Consider the following 19,391-nt stretch of genomic DNA (forward strand, 5'->3'; position numbering starts at 1 on the left):
TGTGAAATACAGGAAGGATTGTTTTAATCATAAGCAGTGTGTGTAGCCTGTGTGTGTGTGTGTGTGGGGGGGAAGTAAAATGGATAAAGAAATGGTTGTTTTTAAGTGTTGCTCTATTAGAACTGTGCTGCTTTCGAGTCATTGTGAGTGTCAGACAGTTCAATTGTAATATAAAAGTGTCAAATAGACACATGGAGAGAGGATGACAGGAATCAGACGTTGCCTGAAGTTAAATGTCAATCATCAGGGAAGAGTAAATCAGGTCATGGTCATTTCTTTAAAATAATCGATAGCTCCTGCTGGAAAACCGTGTTATTTAAAAATATTGAGCAACTAAAAAAAAAAAAAGAATACGACTCAGAAAAATGTTCAAAACCAACATTAACGCATCGTGACTCCCTTCAGCAGAAACAATGTAACAGTGGTCTGTTGAGACATTGTAACTTAATATCAGCCATCATAACACTGTATCTCTGAACACTTTGAGCTGTTTTAAATGACTAAGAGCAGCAAATAAAATGTAAGGAATACGTCACAAGCTACCACTCTGATGAAAGTGTGTTTACATTTCAAACAAGCTGATGTGGCATCTTTTTAGGGAACTACAGTCATAACGCCTACAGAACCTTGCTTTAACAAAAATCTAATTAGGCCTGTCAATAGTAAGACGGAGATTCCCAAAATTGGGATCCATGGAAGAGTTTCGAGGTGAAAACCTCAGCTGAAAGGGAAAGACAAAGACCCATCTCACATTTTTCTAAAGAAGATTGTAGCTTTGATGCTTCATGATCTGGACAGCTTGTTGTACCTGCTAAGGACAGGTTGGGTTGGATAATTTACTTCTCCAAGTGCCATTTACTTTGGTTGCCTTTGTGTGATATTAGCTCTTGATATGAAACATTTGAGTTAGATTTAAAAAAAGAAAAAAACATTTTTCATAACACTGTACCTTTCTTTTTTGTTTTTTTTTACCATTTTTATCAGTATCTATTACCTAGTGACGTTGTTTTCTCTCTGCAGATGTTCACATTACAGCAGCAGTTTGTCAAAGGGTGAATGTCCAAACGTTTCCATTTGTTGTATCCTGACCTCTTCATCTCCCCTTCTCTTTTTCATGCTCACGTACTGATACCCCCAACAGCACACACACACACGCACACCGTCCGTCACACACCCACCAGCCTCTACGTCAGTTGCAGACGGGGATGGAAGGGGTGGGGGGGGGGGGGAGACGTATAAAAGAGTGGGGGACTTTGGAGGTAGAGCAGAAGAAACATCTGAGTTTCCCCAGATCTGATGAGCAGCTGCCACCAACTGCAGCACTCTTTCTTCACCACCACCGCCGCTCTCCACCTGGACCTTCAGTCGGTCTGAGCTGCTCAGACTATCTCTTACACACACACACGCACGCACGCACGCAGACACACACACACACACACACATACTGTAATACACTCTTGTCTCCTGCTCCTGTTGCGCTCCTACTGCACTCCTGCCACAACATGCAGCTCCTGGTGGTGTTAGCAGCTCTCATGGGGGTTCTGTTCAGCGTAAGAGCAGCTGCCGTGCTTCCTCTGGAGGACAGGAGCCCCATCCATGCAAACAGGGTGAGGATATTTAACACACGGATGATATTTAATTCTGATTGTAATTGTTATTTGTGATGAATGTTTTCATTTCATTATTGAAGAAAAAAAATGGCTGGATAATTTTAAAAAGTAGGTAACAGAATATTTATAAGCTATTTTTTAAATCAAATAAATAGATTAAAATTGCCAGTCTCATTGCACCTTAATAGGTAAACACAAAAAATACCAACAGTGAAAATGTTCATTTGTCTAATAATTTCTGTATTGCCTTTCTCTCTCTCTCTTCCTCTTTTTTTTTTTTTGCCTTTTCAGGAGCTGAGTAAAGAGCGTAAAGAGCTGATCCTGAAGCTGGTGTCCGGCTTGTTAGATGGAGCTCTGGACACCAACATGCTGCCGGGCGAAGCAGCTCCTGTGGACCTTGAGGAGCCGCTGGAGTCCCGCCTGGAGGAGAGGGCCGTCTACAACAGGCTATCACTGCCTCAGCGCGACCGCAAAGCGCCCTGTAAAAACTTCTTCTGGAAAACGTTCACCTCGTGTTAACAGAGCCCAAAAAACCGCCCGGCTCTGTCCCTCCGTTTTTTTGTTTTTTTTTGGGGTTGTTTCCCTCCTCCCCCCTCCGCTCCTCAGCTCAACATGAACTGCAGTAGATCTCAGCTGTACATACCATCTACACCTGTGCAGCATTGATGGACTTCACTGAGACAGTGTGTATGTCTGAATACTGATTATTTATGTACACAATGTATGTATGTATTTATGTATCGTACCGTGCCGGTTTATTTCAGGCTTAATAAAAAGCATGGATTATAATGTTGGACACAATAGCGGCAGTTCATTCTGCAAAAAAATAAAATAAAAAAAATGAAACATGAGGTAATAATTTTCACCTGCTTCTAGAGTGCAAATACAAAGTCAGATCAAATGCAAAACCAATGGTTGATGTTTATTTTTTTATTTAATTAAATTTTTATTATTATCATTATTATTAATCACTTTGGGAAGTGACTAAGATTGTGGTAATATTTGTGCAAATATAATTTTCTATCTGCAAAACATTGCCTTTGTGGTGATAAATGTCACAAAGAGGACACGTCACACTTCTTTAAATCATATCTTTACAAACGCAACACTTTCTGGAAAACAGCATTAAACCAGGATGTTTTACAAAAACTAACATGAACATAGATTCTGCTCAGTTCAACAGAATTATGAGCAAAAGTAGATGGGTTTTTATTATGAGACCCATTAAAATAATATGTGGAGGCTTGTTGAGAGGGATTGGTGCTACTGTGGAAGAGCAGGCACAGTAAATGCAGGGGCTACAGTCTTCAGCGCAGTTGTTCCTGGTTGGATTCCTCTGCTTGCTGTCCAGCTACTGATGAATAAATGCAACTAGAGCCACAAAAAAACCCTTAAAAAAAAAATTTGGCCAAATTGAAGCGTCACATAAATAATATCTAAAAGAAATGAGCAGTGGTGCTTTGGGAGCTTATAGTGAGTGGACCACGGCTTTTTCTGCAACGTCAGGAAAAGCCGACTAGAACAGCTGGACTTTATGTGGAGTAAATCAGAAGAATGTTAAATGATGACTGTGTTTACAAACTCCTAATCAGCACGGGTCTGATTTTGGTGGTTCATGCATAAACACAGCCACATCCCCAGTTATTAGAGGATGTGCTCACATATTTACCATATTTAATGACATTTTTTTTTAAATATACTCTTTTGTTACCACATGTGGTAACAAAACTGATAAAACCTTTGAGTTCACAAATGCAAATGAGTAAACTGCAATAATAACTTATTGCTTTGTAGGTTGGCCAATTAAACTACTCCCGCTCTCCCAGATTTCAGCACATCTAACAAAGAAGCTGTTAGAGGTGTTGATGTTTTTAGCAGCAAGAGGGGCCCCTAAGTCAAATTCTGCTCAAGGCCTCATACAGCCTTGGACCGACCCTGCATGATGACGAGCTACACATTTTCTGCACTGCACGCAGAGATGCACAACAAACTGGAGATTTAATTTAATGCTGCTAATGTGACTTTAATAGCTCTTCCATTTTGTGTCTGTTGAGTTTTTAATAAGAGCCACAGAAACTGTTTTGGTTGCCCAACTTTAAGGGAGGAGTTTTCCAGATTTCCGTGCGGAGATAATATTAATATGTTAATATTGTCTTTGGCTGACAAAGCATTTGGTATGGTTTGATGCGTCATGTAACCGGAAAAATAACAGTAATAATAATAATAAAACAATATATTCTAAATATATTTTTCCAGTGCGCTACGATTCCAGTCATCTGGAAATATCGTTATGCAAGACTTTTATAGGTTTTTAAAAATCTTATTGTGTATCTTGACTTTGTTCTTTTCTTTGTCCATGTGGTCCATGAGTCTGTTGAATAAAGCCATTATCATCAATATTTTAAATGTAATTCAATCACAAAAATTGCACACTTAAGATATATTAATCAAGCACGTTTATATTGCATAAAACCTTATACTTAAAGTGTACAAAGTATACCTCTAGATGTTTCAAAAAAGCATGTGATAGTATAGGCTACTTCAAATTGGGATTTTCTACAATCTAATTACAATTAAAATACATTGAGCACAAAATTAGATGGTCCAAAATAACATGCTTCAAGTAAAATAATCCTCATCAAACTTGAAATACACTGATGATTAGTCTGGTTTCAAGTATGTATATACTTAGTATATTTATTTTTCTGAGGGGTAGTCTAGTTGTAACACATTAAGGTAGTCAACTAATGACAAATTTTGGCTTTGATTCATAAAAACCACACATATCGGAGTGTTTGGTTCTGGTTAGTTCTAACTTTGGCGTAGTTTGCAGAGTTTGCTTATGCCTGGTGGTCAGAATACGCTTTGCTTTGAAAACAGAAAGTCCTTTTGCGTTGAGGTTTTGCGGATGTGACCTGTTTGATTAGTGCAAGCTGCTTGTTGGGGACAGCAAAGGCTTCTGCTGCATGTGGAGGTAATGAAGTCTTCTCAGCCTGACCCTATCAACACGCTTTGCCGTTCTTGAAGTAAACAAGACACCAGCCGACTGCCTCATTATTTACACAGCGGCTGCATCACTCTTTCATATCAAAGCTCTTTAATTCAAGGCTGTTTCTTACTCTGAGAGATATGCTGAGAGGTATAATAAAACCCTGATTTCAAAACCTTTCCTCGGTGACTCAAGAGATTTCCTACAAATGAAAGATCTTGCTGACGCCGTTCGAACAAGCTGGGTTTTCCTTTAGCTGTCATGCAGCTAATAATCACACAAGTCCTTTATGAGATTCGTGAGATCATTCCCTGCACATACACGTGCAAAATAATATCGCTAATGCGTAACATGATTTAATTACTTCTATTTCTATTTGCTGTACAGACACAAAGCGGTGCTTATCGACTGCATGCCTGTCTGAAAGAGGCAATTTCCTTCTGCATCCATTAAAATGTCCAACTTTCAGCTTGGAAATTTAACCAAAGGGTTTCCTGAAATCCGAATTTCAAAGTGGGAAACTAGGAGGCGGTTTCTGGTTTCTGGCTTCAAAATCCAACCTGGATTCTGCGAACCTACACAACCTGACTGAGTGTTTGAAAAGACAAAAAATGGCATGTTGTTAAAAAGACTTTAAAGCTGCAGTAGGTAACTTTTTTATTTTTTACATTTATAGATTTTTACATGTTTGCTGAAACTGATCATATGTCCTGACAGTAAAATATGAGAGATAATCTGTGGGTGGTCCTATTGCAACATGTATTTAAAGCAATACATATAATTCATAAACTTTTTTTTTTTTTTAGCAAGAATACAGAACAACTCATTTAAAAAAGAGAAGTAAATATTTCTCACAGGCCAAAGTAATGAGCTTTTAAGACTCTCTAAAAGTCCCAAAGTGCCAGAGTGAAAACAAACTCCTGTTGCAGCTCAGCTACAGTCTCATCAGCTCTCTGCCCAGAAGAATAGCAGCTAATGATTCATAATCGTGATGATTTACCAGTCGTGGTTTGAATTCAATTACAGGTTTTGCAATAAAGGCCGTGTCTACGACATCCTCTCGTTTTATTTTTGTGCTTGTGTTTGGAACATGTGCAGAGGACCCCTTGTCGTTGGTGTGGGGCCTTTCTTTTGGGGAAATCTTCTCTTGATGGTAAGTGATAGTGCTTTGAATCTCAAAAGCTAAATAATTACACGGTGCTTACATCCACTTGGAGCCCCTGCTCCTTTAATGACGCTGAGCAGACAAAGCCTCTTCTGGACTTGACTAATTACGGTCCTTCACCGAGTATCATTTAGTCTTATTTATGTTTGAAAGAAAACAAGGAAAAAAAATCATATAAAATGCACATTTTCAGACAGCGAGAGACAAACTTGAGGCATGTTAGAATAAAAAATAAAAAAAAAACAAAAACGTACAATAAGAATAAAAATGTTCAACGCAGGCAAATCAGTTTTCAGAATTTAACAAAAAAGAAAGATAAATAGTATCTGACACCAGTCTGCATCACCTCAACATTTTAAACATGGCACAATTTGACGTCCGTCCACTCCTGACTTTATGCCTGGGAGCTCAAATGAGCACGCGGAGGTGCAACATCAAAGCCGATGGCTGCAAGCAAAGCATTTTATTGGCTTTCCTTTTGATCTGAATGAGGAGGGAGGGAAAGAAGTACTCAGGCCTAACTGTGTAATTCAAATTTAAATGTGACTTGATATGTGCGGGTGTTTAAAAATAACAAAGACTTCGCTGCTGATTCTCCACCTGAGAGAGGGGGGCAAAAAAAAAAAAACAACAACTTCAAAGTGAGCACACCCAGACTACATGTACAGGGGATAAACTCCACGGGATGCGAGTGTGTTTTTAAATAACTGTGTTTTATCAGGATATCTGCTATATAGTCTTGACCACACTCATTATTTTTCTTTCATTGTAAAGAACATTCCCTTTCTGAGAAACCAGAGGGAAGAATCTTCTTTTTCGTCTTACTATTCTTACTGTTGGGTTGCATATGCAATTAAATCGATTTAAAGTTTATGAGTTGCTTCCCTTTAAAAACAAAACAAAACTTGACAGCATTGGTTGTGTTTTTACAAAGCATGTGCACCGATTACCTATTTACTATTTGGAAACATTTCAGAACTAAAAATGTGTGCGCTTTTCTCTAAGAGAGCATTAAAAGGACAAAGTGTCACATGATGTTGAATCTCCAAAATGACAATGCCATAATATCCCAAATGTAGGAGTTATTTGTTCAGGTTTGATTTAATGAACCGGTAGAGTCCATGGGAAAGAATACTCACAACATAAACTGATGACAACAGAAATTTCACGTGTTAAAAATAACAGTAAAGGTCTATATTAATCATCTGCCGCTTTTTATTCCTCCTGTGTACACTTGTATGTGCCAAAGTCACATCTGGACTGAACTGACATCCTTCACTCCTTTCTAGAATCCACAGGTGCACATTCTAAAAAAACAAAAATAAATACTAATTCATAATACAAAGTTCCTAAATTTCTTACTTTTGCAAAAAATAATAATAATCTTACCCACTAAAACACAGCTGTCTCATCGCCCTGAGTGCTCCAAGAATTACTATGTTTCTCTTTGGATTTAACAGGTGTGTCAGGACTAATTTTCATCCTGGCCAGGTGTGCATTTAGAAACGGTTAACATCAAATGGTCTGCTAACCTGACCTCCGTCAGCCAAGACAGGCCAAATTAACACCCACTGCTCGGCTGAATGCTTCTGATCACAGGTGTGAACCGGCAGGCCGTGTGACAGTTTTCCACTGAAAGGCAGTCTGTGTCCACCCTCACCCAGAATAAACACCGCAAAGTTTTATTCACGCTGAAAGAAAAACACTCGCATGTTTGCAACTTTTACGACAGACTCACATTAGAATCGGTGTCAGCCGTGTCTGTATCGGATTACCCAGAGGACGTGCGCGTGTTTTTGCTCGAGAAAATTCCTGCAAGCCACACAGATGTGCAAGTTTACTTTATTAACTCTGTACACCTTGCTTGCAGCGGTCTAATTCATCCCTTTCAGCCAGGCTCATTTTGTTCAGCTGTGACAATTTTTTGATTTAGATTGTAGCCTGAGCCTTAAACAAACACTGAAAGCTGAGGCGCATGGAGGCAAAAATAAATACGTAGCTTTTTCAAAGAACGTCCCGATAGGGTGGAGCTATGCCCAGTGCCACATTTAACAGGTTTTGATCAGGTTCAGAGGTCATTAGAGCTGTTTTGGACGGGAAAATATAAATTCACTGCCCTCCGCTGTTCAACAGACGCTGCTTCCTATTTCTTTGAGTAAATGCCTTTAGGTGGTTTTTTTTTGGTGTACCCGATAAAGTAACAAGCAAATTAAGCTTTTCAAGAGCATCACAAAGACCTATGTCACAAGAGAAATCAGATATTGGAGTTAAGCATTCTAGGACACACAACAACACAAAACTTAAGTGTCTCTGATGTATTTGTGTCAGAGAGTTTCCCTGTTTTGGAAGCACCATTGGAAATGAAGAGATTGTTTTCCCCAGCAGGGCCTAATGATGCCTGATGGCTTATTCAGCTGCTGAGTGCCAGCGCTAAAAGCTGATCATTACTGAGCCCCTCTGCTCTTTCGGTGCTAAAGCCGTGGCTCGGAAAATGAGCTGTCACCGGCTCCAGAGAGCAACGCCGCGCGTACTGTGGTGACCCCGTTCTTTGTGGCTGCTACCGTTTTGGAGGACGGAGAAGGCCTGTGTCATGAAAGTAAAATATGGTTTTTAAAGCTTTGATAAAAAAAAAAGAAACATTTTATTAAAATCCAGTAAATTAAAACTCTGGTTTGTGGTTGTTTTTAGCAGGTTGGGGCGTGAAAGGCTTTTATGACCTCAACAAGTATTGAACACACTTACTGATATTTATTTAATACTTGGTACGAAAGTCTTTGTCATTTCTCTCTCCGAAGCCATTTGAGAGCTTCCTCTGCTCCGTGTTTGGAATTGTTGTCTTGCTGAAAAGAAATATCAATAACATCAAATAACATCCAATATATTTTGAAACATCCACCCTGTTTTCATCTTTATCAATCTGGCAGATGGCAGCAGATTTAGTTTTAATCAAGAATGTCTCAGTAATGTAGTTTTCCATTAATCCTCCCTTCAAATATATTAAGTTTGCTTGTAACTTTTGGACAAAAACAAAAGTTACACCATGTTGTTCCCACCTCCACACTTCACTGTCGGTAGGGTGTTTTTGGGGTTATGTGCATTTTGTGTGTGTTATGGCATCTAAATAGTTCAATTTAGCTCTCACCTGACTATACTTTGTTCACCCAGGATTTTATGGGTTTGTACAAACGTTGTGTGGCAAACTTTAAATGAGATTCAACATGCTTTTTTTCTTTAGCGATGGTGTTTTGTGTGGTGAGTTTGCATACAGCCCATGGCCCTTAAGTGCAATGCTGATTGTTTATTATTGTATAGCCTCAGCTATAATGGCTGAGAGCCTCCACATTATTACATAAAACAACAGTAATAAGTCACAGTTCATTAGTTTGGCTCTTGAACTGGATGTCATGACCCAGAATCCTTCGTAATGTTCGGGTCATTAGAAGACAGGGTCTCCAAGCACCACAAAAATCACGAGTGTTTTGCTTAAATACCGAAGCGTGTTCTGTGTAGGGTTTGTGCCTAATCACAAGTGGGACAGTTTCCTAATTAGCCATAAAAACTGTCCATGTTTGCTTCGGCTCTTTGTAGCGAACAGATTTGTTGTTGCTCCTACAGCAGCTGAGGATCTCAAGTAATGTTATTTTCTCCCACGAGGCATTACAGGATTGGACTATTTTCAGGGCAATTGCGGCCTGGTGGGATAGCAATACACCAGATTGGAGTTGCTTCAACCACATGAAATCCCCTCTATGTCACATGGTCAGGATTTAACATGGAAAGGAGGAAGAAAAGGGACTCGGAGAAGCTAAATGTCACTGCAGCAGTGTGGGTGACAGTGATGGTTGCCGGTTATTAATGATATGTGAAGTCACGGTCACTTACAAGAGAGTCACACCACTACTCCTATTGGAAATCCATGTAATGTTTGAGGCCAGTTGTCATTTTTCTCAAGCCTAACAGCCCTGAAAATGTTTAATCAATTATACAAGAAATGACCTCCATTAATATCATCATTTGACTCTTTGAATGATGTCCTGTTGGAACAATTTCAATTTTATACAGTGGCAGTTGCATTCAAATTCCCATAATGAGAGCGTGTGTGAGGCTGATATTCACTGATCATCCCTTTTTGGATTCTTTTTGGAGTTTAAAGGAATATTTCTCAATGTCTAAAGAGAGGTTTTGTTAAAAACTTGTAAATACTCAACTTACCTGCAGTATGTGACCCTTTTTGGCATAGTCATATATTTTTATTATGTTTTCAAAGAGTGGCTAGTAAGAAAACGAGTGAAGATTTAGTTAGATTACTTGTAGTTCAAGTTAGATTACTTGTAGTGTCCTGGACAAATTAGGCCATAAAATTACTTAAAAATGTCAAAGTGTTATTTAATTTTTTTTTTTATATAACTGTGCTGATAGTTGCAAATAAAAACAATTTTTATATCCCTGTGGAGTTGTTTAGACATTAAGGCAATTCTGGTGCATTCAGTTGTCCCTTTATGTACCTTAAAAGTTAGGAAAGTGAAATTCTGGAGCTGTGCAGCATTCCAGGCTGGTTGAATGCTGCTAGAGGCACCAGGATTTGGACTTTTCACCAGTGCCAGTGGTGTTTCTAATGATGTTGTTTCATGTCAGTAATTAAGTTAAAATGCTGACAGATCTTTGGTTCCTTCATTGCTTTTCTTTTTCATCACTGTAGCTGAATAAGAAACCTCTACTTAAATAGCTGTCTTTAGTGATGGTGGGGAGACCACACTGTTTTGTTTTGGTGTCGCATTTTTTAAATCTGCATACAAACATTTATAAATGTGCTCAGCTTTAAAACAACACAGCATTAATTCAGATTGAACACTGTACTGATCTGCATTGAAAAGACTATACTAAATATTTACATCATCTATTTATTCCTCTAATGCCTACTTAGACGTCTGTAATATTTTTGCTTTCCTACTGCTTTACTTTTATATCAGACAGTTACTGCTGCTAATTTTTTTAAACTTTCTGTTCGCAGTATGTGTTTCACTCAGAAAGATTACTGTTGGTGCACCGCCAAATATATTAACATTAACTTCCCTGGAAAGAACCACACAATATAAAACTGACAATGGTTTAAGTGGTTTTAAGATAGTTGAAGCTAACTCTGGTATCACCCGTCTTATACTAGCCATTAGCTTCTAGCTAATTAAATGCACACTAAATGAAGATAGAGATTTACTAGAGGTAAGAAAAATCTGCAATGTTCCTTTGCTTTGCTCATTTTCGTTTTTTTTTGTTTGACAGTCCTCGCCAAACAGTGAAAGTGTGACGTAAAGCCCCCTTTTTTTTTAAATTAAGACTAATAAATCCATGTGAAATGTTCAATCAGCACCTTGTTTTTAAAAACAGAATCCCTGCTCGGGTCGCAATGAGAGCAAAAACACAACGCTACTAAGGGTTCACACGGCGAAGGAAAGAATTCAGCAGACGAGAGGCGCACCTGTGTGCCATTTCTCATCAAAGCGTTTCTCACACCAACGTCACCGACTGCTTTACTGCCTTATGGCAGTTCGCTGCATTACTAAAGCAGCAGCCTGTTTGAATTAGCAAGGAAATGGCCGTATTTGTTATCTGTGAAAAAGAGCCACGCCAGGGTAAATTGAAAGAGTAATGGGCCTGACGTCAGGAATGAATTCCGGCACAAAAGACTCAGCATCGATTCATCAGGAAGATGTTGGTGTTGATTAGCATCTGGGGATGCAAGGGAGCACGAGGAGAAATAAATTACACACTCTGAGCGTGCGGGTTTCGAATTTGGGACGCTTCGCAGCAAAACTCAAGAGAGAGACATGAGGAGATTTCTTTTTTTAAAGATAATCCCTTCTTCACTTAGACATTTTATCCTGGTTAATTTTATCTCTACATGTATTAATTCAGATGTACTGGGACAACTTATCTATAATTACACAGATCCAATGCTTAAAGACTTAGCACAACTCCATTTAATATGCTTAGGAATATAAATATCCCATTTTTGCTTTTGGCAGATGATGTGCTAATGTCAACGTCTTCAAGTCTTGATTTTTGCCGTGCAATGAAGCAGGGAGTGTACTGGAGTATAAATATAGTCAGATCCACATCCAGGATGTTTTCAAGGCTTATCCTGCTAGCATGAGATCCTGGATAAGCTTCAGAACTTGCTGGAGTGACTGTACATGGCTAAGTCCAGCATTAACAGCACGTTTCCTCTAAATGGAAGAGTCCTGACTGGAATGATGGAAAGTGAGGCCTTCTCCAAAGATGAAGTTTCAGAATAGCAGAGGAAACATGCAAACTGTGGGTCAGCAATTATAAGAAGCCTTAAGCAGCTCTAATGACAAGGAACGCCTTTTAATTGATTATTGAGAAGGAGATAATTGATTTTCAACGTGCCAATTTTTGCTAGGATATTAATTAAAAACAAAGTTGTCCATTGTTTCGTCATCTTCAGGGATATGCATGTCAATTTCTAGCAGAAGCAAACTTTCTTCATGATGATGATGATGAAAATTATTTTAAATCTAAGTATGCTGGGGGTATGAATAATTTTATGCCTAACTGTATCCTCTCTGGCATTTCTCTGCCAAAAAATGAACTTGTGCAGATCTGTTCTTAACACATCCAGTCCAAATTAAAACAAATAAACTGGAATCAAGGAATGAAACGAGGAAACGAAAAGGAAATCGAGTAAGATACATATAAAGTGTTATGCATAGGATGACTATTGAAAATGTGCCATTCTGAAGACTAATAGGGGTTGTTCTCAGTGCAGATCAAGCTTAGACAGAACAGTGTGTTAAATAAAGAACCGATGGACCTGCCATATTGCACCACAATGTTTCTCTGTACTGAAACTAACCCCAAAAATATGTGGTAACACTTCATTTGAAGAGGCGTGCATAAAACTGACATGAGACTGTCATAAACATGACATAACACCTGTCATGAACATGAAGGAGCCTTTTTGAATGCAGATGACTGTTGTCATGAAATGGTAAATAATGCAAAGCTGACAATTGATTTTTAATGCTAATTTTAATGGAACTTTGCATTGAAAGTGTCATTATTTACTGAATAATGCAAAGTTTACACTTTTAATGCAACTTTTAGAGCACCTTTCAATAAAAAGTGCCATTATTTACCAAATGACTCTTCAGGACAACAGTCGTAATCATTTATGAAGAGGCATTCATGTTCATGACAGTCTCATGTCAGTCTTATGCACACCTCTTCAAATAAAGTGTTACCAAATATGTATATTTCAAACTGCTTAAAACAAAACTTCCTGCTGTGGTTTTATTTATTGCAGTCATTTGAACATTCATGCATATTCTTTCCTACTGTGTGTCATTTTAAAAAATCACCTTTTAAAAAAACAAGTAAAAAAAAAAATACATCCAACAACAGCAACAGAAAATCGAACAGTATTTTGCATGAGATCGCTGTGAGGCATTTGCAGGAGTACCTTCAGTCTGTGCCATTTGCTGCATGTATGTAACAACAATAGCAGCAATAATGGAAACATTTAAACGAACCTTTCAGCAGAACAAAGGAAAATGTAAATAGTATTGATGACATTCAATGAAAACGCTGTTTTCTCGCCTGCTGAACATCAGGCCTCGAGGCTCAAGTCCCGCCTTGCTTTGGAAAAAGAGCAGGAAACTCTCACTTTCTCACAAGCATTATTTGACCTCTTGTAGTAAAGACAAATAAGTGCCTATCTGACACTCGGGGATGTTCTGCTTTAAAGCTGCGTGTTTTATTGAGCAGAAAGCGAGCTGCCGAAACATAAACTCCGCACAGCAGCGGCGGAGCAAATAACAGTGGATTAACTCGGTATTGTTCGTTGGCATTCATCTTTGCTGACACATCCCCACTTCTTCAAGTCCTTAATTACAGTTTACAGCTGGTGGGTGGTTACAATTGCTGCGCTTGCAGCCGCCGGAACACAAAAGAGATAAAGATGTCTGAGTGAGGGTAAATATGCTCAGAAAGTGTAACAAATATTAGTACAAGAAGCCCTGAGAGGATGTGTAGCTCACAAAAGCTTCAAGTTCGGGTCACCTGGGGTACCGTGAGAGGTTCAAATTAAGCAATGTTAAAAACAACACATTCTGTTCCTTCTTCTTCCGGCTTGTGATGCTGCATCTCTCAAGATCACATTCAGCTCCCTTTTGTTGACTCTCGGATGCTGACAGTCGCTACCCCCTTTTGTCGGTTTCAGCAAAGCTAATGACTGGCTGACTGGCTTCCTATAAGGAAGCACTTCATTACCGCATGGCGCAGCAAGCACAGGCGGAGCAGAGCTGTGAGCGCAGCGTTTGTGCTGCGCACATGGAGGTGTAAGATTTGATCATGCTGAAATCAAAACAGCCGCAGCCTTGTGTTTGTTCCTGCATTTTTTTTTTTTTTTTAAGTGCATGCTCATTTATATGTCCACGGTACTTGTACAAACTGAATTTAGTCAGAGTCTTGCAAATTGACGTTTTGCTGACGCAAATGCACATAATATATTTAGACTTAATCCCAACTCCTAATTTTTGAGCATCTGATAAGCACACATTTTGCACCTAAGTTTCATTGTTTCATTTTGCAACACTCAGGTTTCTCGCTGTAAATTATTCACCTGTAAATCAAACAAACTCTTCATATACTGAAATCAAGATATTAAATAGACACATTAGAAGCAGTTTTTCCAACTGTCTGACATTAAATCGCATTGAGCCTTTCTGGTTTAAGGTCAGTTAGGATTAGCAATTCTTTTGTAAAATGTTTAAACACATTTTCTTGTGTTTAAACATATCTCCACATACATTTTTTTTTGTGGAGACATTTTTTTTTCTTATGATGTCATCTATTTTGTGAGGAGATATGACTTCAAACATCTCTGTGTATGTTTGAAACAAAACACCCAAGGAAAGAGATGCTGCTGCCGCTCCCTTGCATCACAGTTGAGATGGTGTTTTCAAGATCACAAGCTTTTTTTTTCCCTCACATTTTTCCTCCCACATATAAAAATGGAAATTATGGCTACACACTTCAATTAGTTTCATCAGACTATTGTCAAAGATGAAGCGAGATATGTCAGGCATTTTCCTGTGTGCTCCTCTATCTAACTAATTATTCACCTATCACATCTTCTTCCACGTTGCCACAGTTCAGAACCAACCAGTTTTTTAGATAGACTTTTGGTCTGTAGTTTCAAACCAAAAGTCATAAAGCCAATCAGAAGGATTTGCTACTGTAAGTAAAACGCTTCAAGCCACATATTATGAACCAGGTTATTAAGAGATCTGAAAATTATACGTAAGACACGTCACATCTGTACTCCCAACGGTTGGAATTGCATAAAAAGATTTCCAAAAACAAATTAGTTTGCAATTCTTTCATTTCATCTGCATGTTTGGTCTCTACTGAATTCCACCTTCAGCTCAAAGCCACTTGCAGCTGAACAAAATGGTTGCTAAATCCTAAAAATATGAGCTCAGGAGGAGAAAAGCACAACCACAGAAAGTCATAACCAATCAGACGCAGGAAATGGTGGGGAAAAAAGGTGCTGTAGGCCTTTTCTCAGGGATTAGTTTCCACTTTATAAATCTGCAGAGGCTGCAGCGAACAACCATGAAACAAGCAAGCGGTTCATTATGAAGGATTGACTGTGTTAAAACTTCTAATTACCACATCTATGGCATTTCAGTACCGACACTGCAAATGGCATTTAAAATGTGAACCTCGAGTCAGCAAAGGCAAAAGTCCTGCAATATAACAAAAACAGGGATATTTGTTGCTCTGTTTTGACTAGATTATGTGTTCTGCAATGTTGCTGATGTTTAAAAACAAAACAATATTTCTAATGAAAGCCCAGGCACTGCTTTACTAAAAAGGCAAGATGATCATGTAAACAAACTTTAGTCTCGCAAAATAAAATACATGCAGAAGTTGTATCTTGTTTCAATAATGGTTTTTATGTCTATGTGGCACTTTTAAGATTTTGATTCAGTTTGAATCATTTTGCTAAAATGCCATCCACATTGCAAACATTCCTGCAGTCCTCTTACAGTCAGCTTTGTAGTATTTTCTATCTCCCTCATCAAAGTAGTTTTCAATTCTTGAGGGTGCTATGACTACCGTATTTTCCACACTATGAGGTGCACCTAAAAACCTTCAATTTCCTCAAAAGCCAACAGTGCACCTTATAACCCGGTGCGCCTTATATATGGACCAATATTGAGCCACAACAGGTCTAGCAACTACGGTAAGCAGCCGCCGATTTCATTTTCCCCCGTAGAAGAAGAAGCGCGCGGTGCATGCTGGGATAGTTGTCAGAACGCTGGTTTGTAATTTATTAATAAAGTTTGACTGACCTATCTACCTACCTACAGTCTAGAATCAGGTCGTCTGCAGGTCATTTAGCACCACGTTCTCCACGAACATGCTGTGCACGAACGGAGAAGGGTGACCATTGTCTGGCCACGCCCCGGCCCAGTCGCGGAAGGCTCTCCTCGCAGACCGGATCAGACTGTTTTGTTGACATTCCCTGAAGTGCAGCTCCATCTAGTGGATGGATAACGTAACTCCAGCCTCTACTGTAGCGTCTATTCTATACACCTTATAATGCAGTGCGTCTTATATATGAAAAAAGTTTTAAAATAGGCCATTCACTGAAGGCCTTATAATCCGGTGCGCCTTATAATGCGGAAAATACACACACACACACATATATATATATATATATATATATATATATATATATATATATATATATATATATATATATATATATATATATATTTCTCAGTGGTTTAGAAAGTACTCAAAAAGTACTCAAAAATGTACTTAAGTAAAAGCACAAATACACAGACAAAAGTAAAACTACCACATTAACATTTGTACTTAAGTAAAAGTAAAAAAGTACTGGCTTTTAAAAATACTTAAGTATTAAAAGTAAAAGTACTTGCTGAATGCATTACCTAATCCCTAATACAATATCATTAAGTGAACCGATCATATTTAATTTTAATACATTAGAAATGTGGTTTTTTAATGAACAATGCCACAGATAAAGCATGTTTTTATTATGTTTACTCTCTGTAACATTGTTTAGAACTTAGATATGTGATTCTATGCATCATAATTTCAGGGATGGAAACATCTTGTCTCCTGTTCTAACATAGCATGAACTTCACTTTTTTGCCACTAGTGGCATTTATTTTTAAAGAAATCCAACAGAAAGGTGGGGGAGGACATGCAACCAAGGAGCCACGTAGCAGAGTTGTAGTCAAGACTACCTACCCCAAGACCCCAAGTCAAGACCAGCTACGTGACACAAAAAAATGAAGTTTTACCTATCAAAATTGCTTCTCAAATTGATCTGAAAGATCCACAGTCCCATAAAACACCTAGATATTAAATACTTGGAGCTGAAATAAATTTAATCAGTAAAGATCTGTCCAGAAGAATCGGATCGTTCCTGAATGTCATATCAATGCAGACTTTGGTCACAACGTTGTCTCATAAATGCGACACTTCAGTCAACACCTCCACACAATAATTCAGGGCATGAGTGACAACTTTTTTTCATCGCAGATGCAACATGTGTCTCTGTACAGCTAGCTTTGCTAGCATCGCGTCCACAGATCTTACCTTTCTTTAAGATTTCCTTCGAAGTGACGCTAAAAGTTGGATGAAGTCCCCACCGTCTGTGAAAGCGAAGCGCTGCTGATTTTACGTGTCGCCATATCAATTTATGCAGCGCTAATATATTACTGACGATTAGATAGACACCTCCCGCTCAGAGAAAACCACTGCGCATGTCTGGAGCTCCGCGTGCGAGTAAAGGTGGAGCCAATGCGTGACAATAGACATGTAAGTGACGTTATTGAATGGATTTTACGGCGCCACCTTAAGTTCCTGAACTTCACATTTTAAAGGACAAAAAGCGCAACGCGACTTGGATGTAACGAGTAACGCGACAGTTTTTTTTAGAAATGTAGTAAAGTAGAAAGTACAGATACTTACTGTAAAATGTAGTGGAGTAAAAGTAGAAAACTGTACTTAAGTACAGTAACGAAGTACTTGTACTGCGTTACTTCCCACCACGTGGGAAGTAAAGACGTCACTTACGTAAGTGACGTAAGTGCGATCACTGACGTCACTTACTCATATATTCATGTTTATCTTCACGAACAGACCTGCTTTTGTTCGTGCAGCATGGCTATTCGAACTTATTTAAAAAACTAATCATCGGAGGACAAAAGGTAACATATATATTTAAAACAATAAATAAATATTTTTTTTTTATTTATTTATTTTTTGGTCATAGTACCCTCAAGAATTTAAAACTACTTTCACCCCTGCCTGTATGTAAATGGGAACAATCAGAGACTTTTCATTGCTTTTACTGACGTCAATCTGTGTCATGTGACTAAGCTTTAATAGTCACATGACATGTGATATAGATATATAATGTAGATATGTGGATATAGATATTCAAATTTACTTCACAGTATATTTAGACTGTCTTTGAATGTTGGTCCCTGTAATAATTTGGTCTTTTTCGTGTCAATTTCTGTAAACCTGAAAACTCATCAGATATAAATGTTCTGTCTCTCTGTAAGGGAGCGAGTTCATCATCAGCTCATATAAAGCTGGTAAAAGTTTATTTTATTTGAGATGTTTCACTTTGACAAGCTGTACACAACAAGATTAAAAAGGAACAGGAGCAACATTCAAATACTGCACGTGGTTCTCTCAGCTCGTCATTGATGACGTTAATCTCAGGTAGCAAATTCCATAGACATAATATAAGATATAAGATATATTATATTAGTCTATTAGTCTTATATTATGTCTATGGCAAATTCAAAGCCATAGACATACGTCACAGTCACAGATCGACGTCAATGAAGGACTGAACCAGAGTCCTTGAATGTAGGTATTCTACCATCATTTGGTCACTAAACTTCTATTCGTCTTGCAGAACGAACCAGTTAGACAGGTTCTCAGGATAGAATAGTTTATCCTTCCTGTCTTCTCTCTCAGTCTATCCCTCTTAGCATAGACTGAAGATGAGGGTTCAGTATTCAAACACAAGACGAAAAAGTTTTAGTGCCAGGGCTTTTTTTATAAGCCCATATCTTACGCCTTCCCGCAAGAGGCGTAAGGAAACTGGCGCTCTGCGGGGTGGGGGAGGAGGAGTTGCCTGTGGTGGCTAATTTTTGAACCTCCTATGAACCTATTAGGAGTGTAAAGCGAGTGTTAAAACAAAGTGTCCCCATATCAAATCTTAAAATGGAATCAATAACTCTTGACTTCTTAACTCTCACAGCGGCTATAACACTAAAGGAGTTAATTCACTGACTCCACCCCCAGAACCGCAGGTTCCCACCGAAGCGATAGAAGCCAAGTCATTTCAGAACAATTTGCTCTCCACATGTCTGACTTGTTCACCAAGCTTGGCAAGTAATTTATTTCTGAGATGGTTTATAACTATTATTATGAGTTGAGACCAACATGTATGACAGACGTGACGTCACGTTCGCCACGTTGCTGGGTGTTAGCATATTTAGCTTAGCACAAGTGTTTGAGAAAAAATCCAGCAGGTGATTTGTAG

General features: G+C 38.5%; 1 protein-coding gene across 1 annotated transcript; it reads left to right on the plus strand.

The window, feature by feature from the left end:
• The first annotated feature begins 1,249 nt into the window (after positions 1 to 1,249).
• sst6.1 (somatostatin family member 6.1) lies at positions 1,250 to 2,461 on the plus strand. Its single transcript, XM_008413427.3, has 2 exons — positions 1,250 to 1,607; positions 1,902 to 2,461. Exons 1-2 carry the CDS (start codon positions 1,503 to 1,505, stop codon positions 2,127 to 2,129), a joined length of 333 nt encoding a protein of 110 aa, XP_008411649.1. The 5' UTR covers positions 1,250 to 1,502; the 3' UTR covers positions 2,130 to 2,461.
• The last annotated feature ends 16,930 nt before the right edge of the window (positions 2,462 to 19,391 follow it).

This window comes from Poecilia reticulata, chromosome 7 (assembly GCF_904066995.2).
Source record: "Poecilia reticulata chromosome 7, P_reticulata-male-v2, whole genome shotgun sequence".
NCBI lineage: Eukaryota > Metazoa > Chordata > Actinopteri > Cyprinodontiformes > Poeciliidae > Poecilia > Poecilia reticulata.